The sequence below is a fragment of the Mobula birostris genome, chromosome 13 (genome assembly GCF_030028105.1).
Source record: "Mobula birostris isolate sMobBir1 chromosome 13, sMobBir1.hap1, whole genome shotgun sequence".
Lineage (NCBI taxonomy): Eukaryota > Metazoa > Chordata > Chondrichthyes > Myliobatiformes > Myliobatidae > Mobula > Mobula birostris.
Window position 1 is genome coordinate 2,924,637 of NC_092382.1, and position 16,816 is coordinate 2,941,452.

The window sequence follows — 16,816 nt, forward strand, 5'->3', positions numbered from 1 at the left end:
CTGCAGGTTTTCTATATTTCCATATTGTCAGTTCATTCCATACAGCCAAAGCTCACAGCATCCTTTCCTCCCACTATTATTCTGTTGCATTGTTTCCAAAGGCTACTGTCCTTAAGCTTAGAGGAAGTGAACACAGAGCGGTAAAATTGGGCAACACGCCTTGCAGTTCTGGTTGATTGTTACCGTGGAAACGGAGGAAGTGACTCAACAACGGTAACTGAAAAAGGAAATAACAAACTCAACATCATACGCCATGAGTTACATTGTGACAAAGGGTAACACTGCAGCCGTTCTGAAATGTGAACCTAAAATTGTAAAGGCTGCTCTTTTAGGCATGCCTCGTGCTGTATTGAGTTAATCATATCGTCGTTCTGACTAACAAAACATGATTCCTACTCTAGCGATCAATAATATATTGCCGTAAATATACCAAATGACAGCCTCAATCACCATCTGTTGCAACAAACTCCACAGCTCAACCACTATTTGGCTCACAAAGTTTCTCTCATCTCAGTTTTAAAGGGAAGGTTGTTCATTCCGCGGCTGTCTTCTCAGACCACAGATTTTCCGTCTGATGGGAGCACCCTCACCATATATTCACCGTCTCCAGGCTGTTCAGCATTCGGTAGTGTTAAATAAGATCCCGTCCAGCTCTGTACTTCTGAACACCATAGAGTACAGGCCCAGAGTCATCAATTGCTTGTCATACATGAACCCTCTCATTTCTCAGATTAGTCTTGTGAACCATGTGAGCAACAACTGTACTGAACACATTTCCAGGAATAACAGGAAAAGTATTAAGGCATCCGTTAGTCTTGCGAGACCATGGATCTGCGCCTGGAAAGTCTTCACTCTCCAGGTCGCAGGCCTGGGCAAGGTTGTGTGGAAGATCAGCAGTTGCCCATGCTGCAAGTCACGACACCAATGTTGTCCAAGGGAAGGGCATTAGGACCCATACAGCTTGGCACCAGTGTCGTCGCAGAACAATGTGTGATTAAGTGCCTTGCTCAAGGGCACAACACGTTCCCTCGGCTGGGGATCGAACTCACGACCTCCATGTCGCTGGTCCAATGCCTTAACCACTTGGCCACGTGCTCACACTAACAGGGAAAGTGATACCAGGATAATTCACAGGGAAACGTTGTAGTTTCTTTTCTGTTCCACTAAGTATCACAAAACAAGCGCCTGTGCACAGTTCCATTTCAAGAAGAACAAAGTTAGCGATTTGAGTTCACAGCCGTACGTCATGGTGGCTTCAACTAGTATCGCGTTTTTCGTGCAAATTTCCAGCATCTTGAGTTTCTGACTAATTTGCACCGACTGAGAGGCAGATGACAGGAGGGGGGATTTCCAAACACAGTTTCAACACCAAACAGTATTCCTACTGTTGCAAACAGGGAACAACCCATTTACTCACAGCCTCTCACTTTGAGGGGTGGGATGTTAACTTATCCTCTCCATATAACCATATAATCATATAACAATTACAGCACGGAAACAGGTCATCTCTACCCTTCTAGTCCGTGCCAAACGCATTACTCTCACCTAGTCCCACCGACCTGCACTCAGCCCATAACCCTCCATTCCTCTCCCTTCCATATACCTATCCTATTTTTCTTTAAGTGACAATATCGAACCTACCTCCAAACACTTCTACTAGAAGCTCGTTCCACACAGCCACCATTCTCTGAGTAAAGCAGTTCCCCCTCATTATACCCCTAAACATTTCTCCCCTAATTTTCAACTTATGTCCTCTCGTTTGAATCTCCCCTTATTTCAATAGAAAAAGCCTATCTACGTCAATTCTATCTCCCTCATAATTTTAAATACATCTATCAAATCCCCCCTCAAACTTCTCCGCTCCAATGAATAAAGACCTAACTTGTTCAATCTTTCTGTGTAACTTAGGTGCTGAAACCCAGCTAATATTCTAGTAAATCTTCTCTGTCCTCTCTCTATTTTGTTGACATATTTCCCATAATTCGGTGACCAGAACTTTAAACAATACTCCAAATTTGGCCCTCCTAATGCCTTGTATAATTTTAACATTACATCTCAACTCCTATACTCAATGCTTTGATTTATAAAAGCCAGCATACCAAAAGATTTCTTCACCACCATATCCACATGAGGTGCCAGATCCCTCTGTTCTACTGCATTCTTCAATGCCCTAACATTTACCATGTATGCCCTATTTTGATTAGTCCTACCAAAATATAGCACCTCACACTTATCAGCTTTAAACTCCATCTGCCATCTTTCAGCCCTTTCTTCTACCTGGTATCAATCTCTCTGCAAACTTTGAAAATCTACTTCATTATTCACAACTCCACCTATCTTAGTATCATTTGCATACTTACAAATCTAATTTACCACGCCATCATGCAGATCATTAATGTATGTGACAGACAACAATGGACCCAATACAGATCCCTGAGGCACACCACCAGTCACCGGCCTTTAACCTGACAAATAGTTATCCACCACTACTGTCTGGCATCTCCCATCCAGCCACTGCTGAATCCATTTTACTACTTCAATATTAATACCTAACGATTGAATCTTCCTAACTAACCTTCCGTGTGGAACCTTGTCAAAGGCCTTACTGAAGTCCATATAGACTCATCTTCGTCAACTTTCCTAGTAACCTCTTCAAAAAATTCAGTAAGATTTTTCAAACATGACCTTTCACTCACAAATCCATGTGGACTGCTCCTAATCAGACCCTGCCTATCCAGATAATTATATATACCATCTCTAAGATTACTTTCCATTAATTCACCCACTTCTGACATCAAACTTACAGGATGATAGTTGCTAGGTTTACGCTTAGAACCCTTTTTAAACAAAGGAACAATATGAGCAACACGCCAATCCTCCAGCACCATCCCAGTTTCCAACGACCATTGAAATATTTCTGTCAGAGCCCCTGCTATTTCTAGAATAACTTCCCTCAATGTCCTAGGGAATATTCTGTTAAGACCCAGAGACTTATCCACTTTTAAATTCCTTAAAAGCGCCAGTACATCTTCTTCTTTAATCATCACAGTTTTCATAACTTCCCTGCTTGTTTCCCTTACTTTACACAATTCAATATCCTTCTCCTAAGTGAATACCGAAGAAAAGAAATTGTTCAAAATCTCCCCTATCTCTTTTGGCTCCACACATAGCTTTCCACTCTGATTATCTAAGAGGCCAATTTTATCCCTCACTATCCTTTTGCTATTAATATAACTGTAGAAACCATTTGGATTTATTTTCACCTTACTTGCCAAAGCAGCCTCGTACCTTATTTTAGCTTTTCTAATTTATTTCTTAAGATTCTTTTATATTCCTTATATTGCTTGAGCACCTCATTTACTCCGTGCTGCCGATAGTTACCGTAGATATCTCTCTTTTTCCAAACCAAGTCTCCAATATCCTTGAAAATCATGGCTCTCTCACTCTATCAACCTTTCTTTTCAACAAAACAGGAACATAAAGATTCTGCACCCTCAAAATTTCACCTTTAAATGACCTCCATTTCTCTATCACATCTTTCCCATAATACAAATTGTCCCAATCCACTCCTTCTAAATCCTTTCGGTTCTCCTCAATGCTAGCCATTCTCCAATCAAAAACCTCAACCCTGGGTCAAGACCTATCCTTCTCCATAATTATATTGAAACTAATGACATTGTGATCACTGGACCCGAAGTGCTCCCTAACACATACCTCCGTCACCTGACCTATCTCATTCCCTAACAGGAGGTCCAACACTGTTCCTTCTCTGGTTTACGTATTGCTGCAAAAAACTATTCTGCACACATTTTACACACTCCAACCATCCAGCGCTTTTACAGTATGGCATTCTTATGGCACTCCCCACCCCCCAGTATGACAGTCATTACTTCCAAAGAAACTCCAGAAACAAACTTCTGCGCTTAGATAATAAGGAAATACTGGCTCAACACCTCATAAACCTGCACAACTTGATTCCGGGTCCATTGTACTTGGATCCAAAACTGTGATATCCCGGGACTCTGATATCCCAAGCAAACAATTCTGTGCCGAACCTCTACTTCTTGAAGAAATTACTTAGGATTTCCCATAGCCCTCTATTTTTCTAAGCTCCATGTCCCTATCCAAGAGCCTCTTCATATACCCTATCGCATCCGCCTCCACCACCATTGCCGGCAGCACATTCCATGCAGTCACCACCCTATGAGTAAAAATATTACCCCTGACATCTCCGCTGTACCTACTTCCGAGCACCTGAAAACTGTGTCCCTTCATGTTAGCCATTTCAGCTCTGGGAAAAAGCCTCTGGCTATCCACATGATCAATACCTCTCAGCATCGTATACATCTCTATCAGGTCGCCTCTCATCTTTCATCGCTCCAAGGAGAAAAGGCCGAGATCACTTAACAAATTCCCATAACGCATGCTCCCCAATCCGGGCTACATCCTTATAAGCATCTTCGGTACCCTTTCTATGTTTTCCACATCCTTCCTGCAGTGAGGTGATCAGAACTGAGCACATTATTCCAAGCGGCGTCTGACCAGGGTCCTACATAGCTGCAACGTTACTTCTCGGCTCGGAAAATCAATGCCACGGTTGTTGGAGGCCAATTCACCGTATGCCTGCTTAACCACAGAGACAAGCTTTGCGAAGCAGTGTAGCAACTTTAAATATTTTATGGACTCGAACGCCAAAATCCCTCTGATCCTCCACACAGCCAAGATTCTTATCATTAATTCTATATTCCGCCACCATTTTGACCTACCAAAATGAACCACCTCACACTTTCCTGTGTTGAACTCCATCTGCCACCTCTCAGCCCAGATTTGCATCCTATCGATGTCCCGCTTTAACGTCTGACAGCCCTCCACACTATCCACAACACTCCTAACATTTATTGTCATCAGCAAATTTACAAACCCATCCCTCCACTTCCTCATCCAGGTCACTTATAAAAATCACGAAGAGAAAGGGTCCCCGAGAATTAACATTGGTCGTCAAACAATTTAGTTGGGCTGGAAAGGCACTAACTACCTTTGAAAAATTCATTTGACTATTCCTAATCATAATATGCCTCTCCAAATGTCCATAAATTCACCCTCTCGGGATGTTTTCCATCGACTTACAAACCACTGAAGTAAAGATCACTGAAGTAAAGCTCACTGGTCTATATTTTTCCTGGGCTATCTCTACTCCCTTTCTTGAATAAAGGAACGATATCCGCAACCCTCCCATCCTCTGGAACCTTTCCCGTCCCCACTGACGATGCGAAGATTTTCGCCAGAGGCTCAGCAATCTCCTTCCTCGCCTCCCACAGTAGCCTTGGAACATCGCGTCCGGTCCCGGTGTCTTATCCAACCTAATGCTCTCCAAAAGCTCCAGCACATTCTCTTTCTTAAGAGCTATATGCTCAAGATTTTCAGTCAGTTGTAAGTCATCCCTACAATCTCCAAGATCCTTTTCTGCAGTGAATACTGAAGGGGAGTATTCATTAAGCACCTCTGCTATCTCCTCCGTTTCCAGACACATTTTTCCAATGTCACACTTGATTGTTCCTGCCCTCTCACGTCTTATGTTTTTACTCTTCACATACTTGTAGAATGCTTTAATCCTGCCCGCCAAGGCCTTCTCATGGTCTCTTCTAGCTCTCCTAATTCCATTCTTCAGCACTTTCCTGTTCCCCTTATAGTCTTATGGATTTCTATCATTACCAAGTTTTTGATCCTTTCATAAGTGTTTCTTTTCTTATTGACTAGATTTTGAAAACATAGAAAACATAGAAAATCGACAGTACAGTACAGGCCTTCCGGCCCACAAAGTTGTGCCCAGCATGCCCCTGCCCTAGAAATTACTAAGCTTACCTATAGCCCTCTATTTTTCTAAGCTCCATGTACCTATCCAAAAGTCTCTTAAAAGACCCTATCCTTTCCAACTCCCCCAACTTTGCCGGCAGTCCATTCCACGCAATCACCACTCTCTGAGTAATAAACGTACCCCTGACATCTCATCTGTACCTATTCCCCAGCACCTTAAACCTGTGTCCTCTTGTGGCAACCATTTCAGCCCTGGGAAAAAAGGCCTCTGATTATCCACGACATCAACGCCTCTCAACATCTTATACACTTCTATCAGATCACCTCCCATTCTCCGTCACTGCAAGGAGAAAAGGCCGAGTTCACTCAACCTATCCTCATAATACATGCTCCCCAATCCAGGCAACATCTTTGTAAATCTCCTCTGCACCTTTTCTATGGCTTTCACATCTTTCCTGTAGTGAGGCGACCAAAACTGAGCACAGTACTCCAAGTGGGGTCTTACCACGTTCCTATATAGCTGCAACATTCAATTCAACGATGTATGAAGGCCAATACACCATAGGCCTTCTCAACCACAGATTCAGCCTGCGCAGCTGCTTTGAGTGTACTACGGATTCGGAACCCAAGATCGCTCTGATCCTCCACTCTGCCAAGAACCTTACCATTAATACTATATTCTGCCATTATATTTGACCTACCAAAATGCACCACTTCACACTTATCTGGGTTGAACTCCATCTGCCACTTCTCAGCCCAATTTTGCATTCTATCAATGTCCCACTGTTAACTCTGACAACCCTCCACGCTATCCACAACACCTCCAACCTTAGCGTCATCAACAAACTTACTAACCCATCCCTCCACTTCCTAATCCAAGTCATTTATAAAAATCACAAAGAGTAAGGGTCCTAGAACAGATCCCTGAGGCACCCCACTGGTGACCGACCTCCATGCAGAATATGACCTGTCTACAACCACTCTTTGCCTTCTGTGAGCAAGCCTGTTCTCGATTCACAAAGCAATGTCCCCTTGGATCTCATGCCTCCTTACTTTCTCAATAAGCCTCGCATTGGGTACCTTATCAAATGTCTTGCTGAAATCCATATGCACTACATCTACTGCTCTTCCTTCTGCAGTATGTTTCGTCACATCCTCAAAAAATTCAATCAGGCTCGTAAGGAACGCCCTGCCCTTGAAAAAGCCATGCTGACTATTCCTAATCATAATATACATCTCCAAATGTTCATAGATCCTACCTCTCAGGATCTTCTCCATCAACTTACCAGCCACTCAGGTAAGACATACTGGTCTATAATTTCCTGGGCTATCTCTACGCCCTTTCTTGAATAAAGGAACAATATTCGCAACCTTCTAATCCTCCGGGACCTCTCCCGTCCCCATTGCTGATGCAAATATCGTCGCCAGAGGCTCAGCAATCTCCTCCCTCACCTCCCACAGTAGCCTGGGATACACCTCATTCGGGCCCGGCGACTTATCCAACTTGATACTTTCCAAAAGCTCCAGCACATCCTCCTTCTTAATATCTACATGCTCAAGCTTTTCAATCTGCTTCAAGTCGTCACTATTATCACCAAGATCTTTTTTTTTTCCATAGTTAATACTGAAGTAAAGTATTCAATAAGTACATCTGCTATTTCCTCTGGTTCCATAGACATTTCCCCACTGTCACACTTGATAAGTCCTATCCTTTCACGTCTTATCCTCCTGATCTTCACATACTTGTAGAAAGCCTTCAGGCTTTCCTTAATCCTGCCCGCCAAGGCCTTCGCATGGCATCTTCTGGCTCTCCTAATTTTCTTCTTAAGCCCCTTCCTGTTAGCCTTCTAATCTTTTGGATCTCGAACATTACCTAGCCTTCTGAACCTTTTCCAGGATCTTGAGTTTATCTCTGATTTCCAACGACTGAGAGGCAGATTACAGTGAGGGGGGATTTTCAAACATGGTTTGAACACCAAACTCACGGGTCTATTTCTACTGTTGCAAACACGGAACAGCCCATTTACTCACTGTCTCTCTCTGTGAGGGATGGGACGGTAACTCATCCTCTCCTCAGTATGGCGGTCACTACTTCCAAAGAAACTCCCGAAACAAACTTCTGAGCTGAGATAATAAGTACTGGTTCAACACATCACAAACCTGCACAGCCTGATTCCCGGGTCCGTTGTACTTGGACCTAAAACTGTGATATCCCAGGACTCTGTGATATCCCAAGCCAACAATTCTGCGCCGAACCTCTACTCCTTGTAGAAATCACCTAGGGTTACCCATAGCCCTCCATTTTTCTAATCTCCATGTCCCTGTACAACAGCCTCGTCAAAGACCGTATCGTATCCACCTCCACCACCGTTGCCGGCAGCCCATTACATGCACTCACCACTCTCTGCGTAACAATATTACCCCTGACATCTCCGCTGTACCTACTCCCCAGCACCTTAAAACTGTGCCCCCTCATGTTAGCCATTTCAGCCCTGGGGAAAAGCGTCTGACTGTCCACACGATCAATGCCTCTCATAATCCGATACACCTCTGTCAGGTCACCGCTCATCCTTCGTCTCCCCAAGGAGAAAAAGCCGAGTTTACTTAACAAATTCCCGTAGGGCATGCCCCTCAATCCAGGCTACATCCTTGTAAGACTCTTCTGCACCCTTTCTATGGTTTCCACATCCTTCCTGCAGTGAGGTTTGCAGAACTGAGCACAGTACTCCAAGCAGGGTTTGACTAGGGTCCTACTTAGCTGCAACGTTACTTCTGCCTCCGAAAGTCAATCCCACAGTTGTTGTAGTCAATGCACCGTAGGCCTTCTTAACCACAGAGTCAAGCTTTCAGCAGCTGTGTAGCAGCTTTAAGTGTCCTATGGTCTCGGACACCGAGATCCCTCTGATCCTCCACACTGCCGAGCCTTACCATTAATTCTATATTCTGCCATCATATTTGCCCTACCAAAATGAACCACCTCACATTTACCTGAGTTAAACTCCATCTGCCACCTCTCAGCCCAGATTTGCATCCTATCGATGTCCCGCTGTAACGTCCGACATCCCTCCACACTATCCACACAACCCCAACATTTGTGTCGTCTGCAAATTTACTAACACATCCTTCCACTTCCTCATCCAGGTCATTTATAAAATTAACGAAGAGAAAGGTTCCCGGAACAGATCCCTGAGACACACCACTGGTCACCGACCTCCATGCAAACTATGCCTCGTCTACAACCACTCTTTGCCTTCTATAGCAAGCTAATTTTTGGATCTACAAAGCAATATTCCCTTGGATCCCATTTCTCCTTACTTTCTCAAGAAGCCTTGCATGCGGTACATCTGCCTGCTCTACATATATCAATGTGTTTAGTCACATCGTCATACAATTCAACGGGGTTCGTAAGGCACGACCTGCCTTTGACAAAGCCATGTTTACGATTTCTAATCATATTGTACCTCTCCAAATGTCCATAAGTACTGCCGCTCAGGATATTTTCCAACAACTTACCAACCACTGAAGTAATGGTCACTGCTCTATATTTTTCCTGGGCTATCTCTGCTCCCATTCTTGAATAAGGGAACGACATCCGCAACACTCCCATCCTCGAGAACCTCTCTCGTCCCACGGATAATGCAAAGACCGTCCTCAGAGGCTCAGCAATCTCTTTCCTCTCATCCCACAGTAGCCTTAGTACATCTCGTCCGCTCCTGGTGTCTTATCCAACTTGATGCTTTCCAAAAGCTCCAGCACATCCTCTTTCTTAATAGCTATATGCTCAAGACTTTCAGTCAGCTGTAAGCCACACCTGCAGTCGCAAAGATACTTTTCTGTAGTGAATACTGAAGGAAAGTATTCATTAAGTACCTCTGCTATCTCCTCCGGTTCCAGAAACATTTTTCCACTGTCACAGTTGATTGTTCCTGCTCTCTCACGTGTTATGATTTTACTCTTCACATACTTGTAGAAGGCCCTAATCCTGCCTGCCAAGGCCTTCTCATGGCCCCTTCTGGCTCTCCTAATTTCATTCTTCAGTTCTTTCCTACTAGCATTATAACCTTCTGGACCTCTATCATTGCCAAGTTTTTGAACCTTTCGTAAGCTTTTCTTTTCTTCTTGACTAGATTTTCATCAGACAGTGTGCACAATTTCTTCTCTGTCTCATTGGAACGTCCCTGCGCAGAACTCCATGCAGATATCGCCTCAATATTTGCCACATTTCTTCCGTACATTTCCCTGAGAACATCTGTTCCCAATTTATGCTTCCAAATTTCCGCCTGATAGACGGATATTTCCCCTTACTCCAATTAAATGCTTTCCTAGCTTGTCTCTTTCTGTGCCTCTCCAATGCTACGGTAAAGGAGATAGTATTGTGATCAGTATCTCTGAAATGCTTTCGCATTGAGAGATCTGACACTGACTAGGCTCCATTTCTGAACAAAAGATCAAGTACAGTCTCTCCTCTTTTAGGCTTAGCTACATACTGTGTCCAGAAACGTTCCTGAACACACCTAACACACTCCACCACATCTAATCCCCTTTCTCTAAAGAGTTGTCAGTCAATAGTTGGGAAATTAAAACCTCCCAACACGACGACCCTGTTATTATCACACCTTTCTAGAATTTGTCACCCTATCCACTATTAAGTGGTCTATAAAAAACACACAGTACAGTTATTGACCCCTTCCTGTTCCTAACATTCACCCACAGAGATTCAGTAGGCAATCCTCTCCAAGGATATACTGTGTATCGGAAAGATAGTTTGGTAGCTAAAGGGGGTAGTGTAGCCCTCTGTGTAAGAAATAATATTAAATCATGCGAAGGTCATGACATAGGATCGGAAGGAATAGCGTCTTTATGGGTTAAGTTAAGATTTGAAAAGGATAAGGGGACCCTAATGGCAGTTTTATACAGGCCTCGAAACAGCAGCCGGGATGTGGATTACAAATTACAGCAGGAGATAGTAAAGGCTGTCGGAAGGGCAATGTTATGATAATCGTTGGGGATATTAACATTCAAACTAGTAGAACATGCATGGTTACCTCAGTGTAGTAGAAAGATAATGTAAAATTATAAATGCAGAATGCTGGGAATTCAGTACATCAGGGTACATCCGTGAAAGGAGAAATAATGGAAGACCCAGTTTCAGAGCTGGGACTGTCATTGATGCTGCAGATCTGCTGAATGTTTCCAACATTCTTTCCCTTTTACTTCAAGTTTCTTAGAACAGCAGTGATTTTTTTTTTAAATTTTCGATGCACAGATATCAACTGTTTGGAGGGTTGCGGAGGTTGTTCCCTTATTCAAGAAAGTTAGCAGAGATAGCTTAGAAAATGATACACCAAAGAACCCTACATCAGTGGTTGGTAAATTTATGGAGAAGATCCTGTGAGTCAAGATTTATGAACATTTGGAGAGGCGTAATATGATGAGGAATAGTTGGCATGGTTTTGTCAAAAGCAGGTCGTGCCGTACCAGCCTGATCGAAGATTTTGAGGATGTGACTAAACATATTGATGAGAGTAGGGCAGAAGATGTAGAATATAGGGATTTCAGCAAGGCATTTGGTAAGGTAACACATGCAAGGCTTATTGAGAAACTAAGAAGGTATGGGATCCAAGGAGACCTTGGCTTGTGGATCGAGAATTAGCTTGTCCACAGAAGGCTCAGAGTTGTTGTAGACGGGTCGCATTCTGCATGGAGGCCGCTGAGCAGTGCTCTACCTAAGGGATCTGTTCTGGCACCCCTTCCCTTCGCAATTTTTAGAAATGACCTGGATGAGGAAGTGGTGGGATGCGTTAGTAAATTTGCTGATGACACCAAGGTTGCGGGTATTGTGGATAGTGTGGAGGGCTGTCGAAGATACAGCGGGACATTGATTGGATGTAAAACTGGGCTGAGAAGTGGCAGATGGAGTTCAACCCAGATAAATGTGAGGTGGTTCATTTTGCTAGTTCATCTATGATGGTAGAATACAGTATTAATTGTCAGACTCTTGGCAGTGTGGAGGATCAGAGCGATCTTGGGGTCCGCGTCCATGGGACAATCAAAGCTGCTGTGTAGGTCAACTGTGTGGTTCAGAAGGCATCAGGTGCATTTGCCTTCAACCGTGGGATTGATTTCAAGTGCCGAGAGGTAATGTTACAGCTGTATACTACCGTGATCGGACACAACTTGGGTACTGTGCACATTTCTGGTCAACTCACTACCCGAAGATTGTAGAAACTATAGAAAGTGTGCAGTTCAGAATTCCAAGGAAGGTTCCTGGATTGGGGAGCATGCCTTCTGAGAAAAAGTTGAGTGAACTTGTCCTTTTCTCCTTGGAGAGTTGGAGGATGAGAGGTGACCTGATAGAGGTGCATAAGATGATGATAAGCATTGATCGTGTGGATATTCAGAGGCTCTTTCTCAGGGCTGAAATGGCTAACACGAGAGGGCACAATTTTAAGGTCCTTGGAAGTAGGTACCGAGGCGATGTCAAGGGTAAGTTTTTTTTTTTCCTTTTACGCAGACAGAGGTGTGTAAATGGAATGGACTGCCGGCGACGGTGGTGGAGGCGGATCGAGCAGGGTCTTTTAAGAGGCTGTTGGATACGTACATGGAGTTTAGAAAAATAGAGGGCTATGGGTAACCCTGGGAAATCTCTGAAGCAAGGGCTTGTGTATTATGCAGTTTTTCTATATTTCTATGTTCTCAGTACATTCCATACAGTCAATGCTCACAGCATCCTTTCCTCCCACTCTCATTCTGTTGCATCTGGTCCCAAGGTTGCCGCCTCCACCCTGAGAGGAAGTGAACACAGAGCGATAAAGTTGAGCAACACGCCTTGCAGTTCTCGTTGATTGTTACCGTGGAAACGGAGGAAGTGTCTCAACAACGGTAACTGAAAAAGGAAATAACAAACTCAACATCATACGCCATGAGTTATATTGTGACAAAGGGTAACACTGCAGCCATTTTGAAATGTGAATCAAAAATTGTAAAGGCTGCTTTTAACCATGCCTCGTGCTGTATTGAATTAATCCTCTTGAAGTACTGGCTAACAAAAACATGATTCATACTCTAGTAATCAATGTTATATTAGCCACTGATATAACTAGACCCAATGACAGCCTCAACCACCATCTTTTGCAGCAAACTCCACAGTTTGACCAGTCCTTTGCTGACGAAGTTTCTCTCATCTCAGTTTTGAAGGGAAGGTTGTTTATTCCGAGGCTGTCCTCTCAGACCACAGACTCTCTGTCTGATGGAAACACCCTCACCATGTCCACCGTCTCCAGGCTGTTCAGCATTCGGTAGGTTTAAATAAGGTTCCGTCCAGCTCCGTACTTCTGAACTCCATAGAGTACAGGCCCAGAGTCATCAAATGTTCGTCATTCATAAACCTTCTCATTCCTGAGATTACTGTTGTGAACCATGTGAGCAACAGTTGTACTGAACACATTTCCAGGAATAACAGGGAATGTGGTAACAGGATAATTTACAGGGGAAAACTATGGTTTCTTTGTTGTTCCACGAAGTATCACAAAACAAGCGCCTGTGCATAGGTCCATTTCAAAGGGAACAAAGTTAGCGATTTGGGTTCACAACCGTTCAGCAGAATGGTTTCAACCATCTTCCATTTTAGTGCAGTTTTCCAGCATCTTGAGATTCGGTCTGATTTCCACCGACTGACAGATAGGTGACAGTAAGGGGGGAATTACACATACAGTTTGGACACCATGCTCACAGGTCTATTTGTACTGTTGTAAACATGGAACAGCCCATTTACTCACAGCTTCTCACTGTGAGGGATGGAATGTTAACTCATCCTCTCCTCAGTACAGCAGTCATTATTTCCAAAGGAACTCCAGAAACAAACATCTGAGACCAGAACAGAAATACCTCAGAACCTGGGCAGCTTGAACACCGGGTCTATTTTACTTGTATCTAAAACTGTGATATCCCAGGACCCAAACTCACAGGGTCACACTGCTGAATCTGGCACTCACCGACCCCGAATCCTCACACATCATCCCCACATCTCACAGCGAGTGGTGTGATCAGAAATTTCCCCAGAACCAATGCCCAGCACCCCAAGCCTTTTGATTCATCATGAAAGGAGGAACATCCAGCTCCCATCTGTGGAAGTACTGACCTGGACCAAATCCCAGATACTGACAGGTCCATTTGCCCAGTGTTTCCCAGGATTACAGCTCAAGCGGCAACTCGCCCAGGACTCCTTGTTGCCGGTGATATGGCCCAGTGTTTCCCAGGATTACAGCTCAAGCGGCAACTCGCCCAGGGCTTCTTGTTGCCGGTGATATGCTGCAGTGTATCGGCCATTCAGAGTACAGAACCAACACTCCGACATCAACCTGTGGCAAAACGGGAACCTGATTATCTTCTGACTGAGCCAGAGATCGGGCTGAAAAACCTGGGCGCGGGGCACCAGCAGGCGGGTATACGTTTCACATTGTCTCCACCAGCTAAAGTGAACACATTTTATCATGATCCTATTGTTAAATGAGATATTGCCCAGCACAATTGGCTATCACATTTCCTGTAGGCTAACAGGAATAAAACACGTTTAATATAAAATTGAAAGTAAAGTGCAGGAAACTCGGTACATCGGATTGGATCTGTGTAAAGAGAAACTGTGGAAGACCCAATATCAGAACTGGGTCTGTTCAAGATGCTGCCTGATCTGCTGAACGGTTCTAGCGTTTTCTCTTTTTTCTTCAAATGATGCACAACTATTGACCGATCACAAGATGTTTGTGAAGGCCTGAACAAAGTTGCACAGATGTAATGCCAATATTCATTAGCTTTCTCTTTAACCTAATACGGGGATAATGCAGTCAATGCACACAACATCCTCCCCATCCCAATATCAATCTACTATTTCTGCTTCCAAGCCTCCTTCCGACAAAGATTAACACAGCGGACATTTGGTAACGTTGAAGCTAAAATCGTAATGGCTGTCTTTACCCAGCACGTGCTGTATTCAGTAAATCCTCTGGTAGTTCATCTGGTCCCAAACACTGATTTCATACATAACTCTGTGAGGCAAAATACGTCACAATGAAGACAAGGGCAGACGAGAGATTGTCGATATATAATCATTGATGGGACACAGGTTGGACAGAGATTGAACAAGATGGTTGATATATATCATTGAGGTGGTGGGATACAGGCTGGACAGTGATTATCCCAGATGGGCAGGGAATTGATTTGAGTTTATTACTTACATTCTTCATATGCATGAGTAAAAATCTTTAATTTACGTTTCCGACTAAATATGCAATGTGCAATTTATAGTAATTTATAATAAATTCTATGTACAACAATATAACATAGAAATACGATTTTGTCAGCATTAATTAATGAGTCTGATGACCTGGCAGCAGAAGCTGTCCCGGAGTCTGTTGGTCCTGACTTTTATGTTGCGGTACCGTTTCCCAGATGGTAGCAGCAGGAACAGTTTGTGGTTGGGGTGACTGGGGTCCCCAATGGTCTGAGGGGAAAGAGGAGCTGTTTTGCTTTTTTCACCACACAGAGCCGTCTCTATGTCCTGAGGAGACTGAAGTCCTTTAACATCTGTCGGACGATGCTGAGAATGTTCTACGAGTCTGTGGCATGCCATCTTGGACAATGTCTCCCATCCACTACATAAGGTACTAATTGGGCACAGGCGTACATTCAGCCAGAGACTCATTCCACCGAGATGCAGCACAGAGCGTCATAGGAAGTCATTCCTGCCTGTGGCCATCAAACTTTACACTCCTCCCTTGGAGGGTCAGACACCCTGAGCCAATAGGCTGGTCCTGGACTTATTTCCGTCTGGCATAACTTACATATTATTATCTAATTATTTATGGTTTTATATTGTTATATTTATGCTCTATTCTTGGTTGGTGCAACTGTAACGAAACCCAAATTCCCTCGGGATCAATAAAGTATGTTTATCTATCTGTCTATCTATCTATCTATCTATCTATTAGCAGATTGGAGCTGTGGGTGGCGACACAGTCATGGGAGTACAGAGAGTAAAGGAAGGGGCCAAGGAGACAACCCTATGGGGTGGGTGTGTGTGCTGAGGGTCAGAGAGACAGAGGTGAGGAAGTCCACGGTTACCACCTGCCGGCGATCTGGCAGGAAGTCCAGGATCCAGCTGCACAAGGCAGGGAGTTCGGCAGCAGCGGGAGACGGGTCAGCGGGGGCAACGCCCTCTCCTCTGGTCCGCCTCCGCTATTGGGTGTGAGCAGGGATTGACATCGCTTCGCACCAATGGGAATAGCGAAGCTGGGCAATCTGTTCAATTCCGTTCAATCCCTCCGTTGACTGTGGGAGGGGGGAGGTGGCACGTACTTTGCAGCTCAACCGTTAAACCGAAAAAGCTCGAGAACAGCAGCGCGTGTGGACATATTGCACCCTGCACGTGACAGCAGATTCAATGTGGGAGCCCATGTGTCACGTCAGGCGCGTGCGGTCGGCATTGTGACGTCACGGGTGGGGAGCGCTTCCAACTGAAAACACCATTCGTTTCTTATGATTTGAAACAAGAAATCTAATTAATGTTTCATGACTGAATCCAGTGTTGTGTGATGTAAATTCGCTGCTCTATGTCAGGCCGTCCCGTGTTGTTGGTGGAGTGGGCAGCGTTGCGTTTGTCTCGAGTTGGGTCACCAAACCACAACTGTTTCTGGGCAACACACACAAAATACTGGAGGAACTCAGCAGTCCGGACAGCATCCTGCCGAAGGGTCCCCGCCCGAAACGCCCACTGTACCATCTTACATAGATGCTGCCCAGCCTGCAGAGTTCCTCCAGCATTTTGTGTGTGTTCCTTGGAATTCCAGCATTTGCAGACTTTCTCTTGTTTGTGAAATGTTTCGAGGAGGACATTCCAGACTGATCTGGCTTGGGATGTCTTCACTCAATGCAGTATCTTGTTGTTTAGTATTTTCATAAACAACTGTTCTTTTTAATTAATGCGAAACAGAATTGCCAATGGAGC

At 44.2% G+C, this 16,816-nt stretch overlaps 1 protein-coding gene across 1 annotated transcript in view; it reads right to left on the reverse strand.

Moving 5' to 3' along the window:
* The window catches only part of LOC140207429 (uncharacterized), a 149,680-nt gene extending 133,794 nt beyond the window's left edge, over positions 1 to 15,886 (reverse strand). Inside the window, exon 1 of the mRNA XM_072275952.1 lies at positions 15,197 to 15,886. Within this exon, the coding sequence (XP_072132053.1) occupies positions 15,197 to 15,514 (318 nt within the window). The 5' untranslated portion in view covers positions 15,515 to 15,886. The remainder of the gene's footprint in view (positions 1 to 15,196) is intronic.
* Between the last annotated feature and the right edge of the window lie 930 nt (positions 15,887 to 16,816).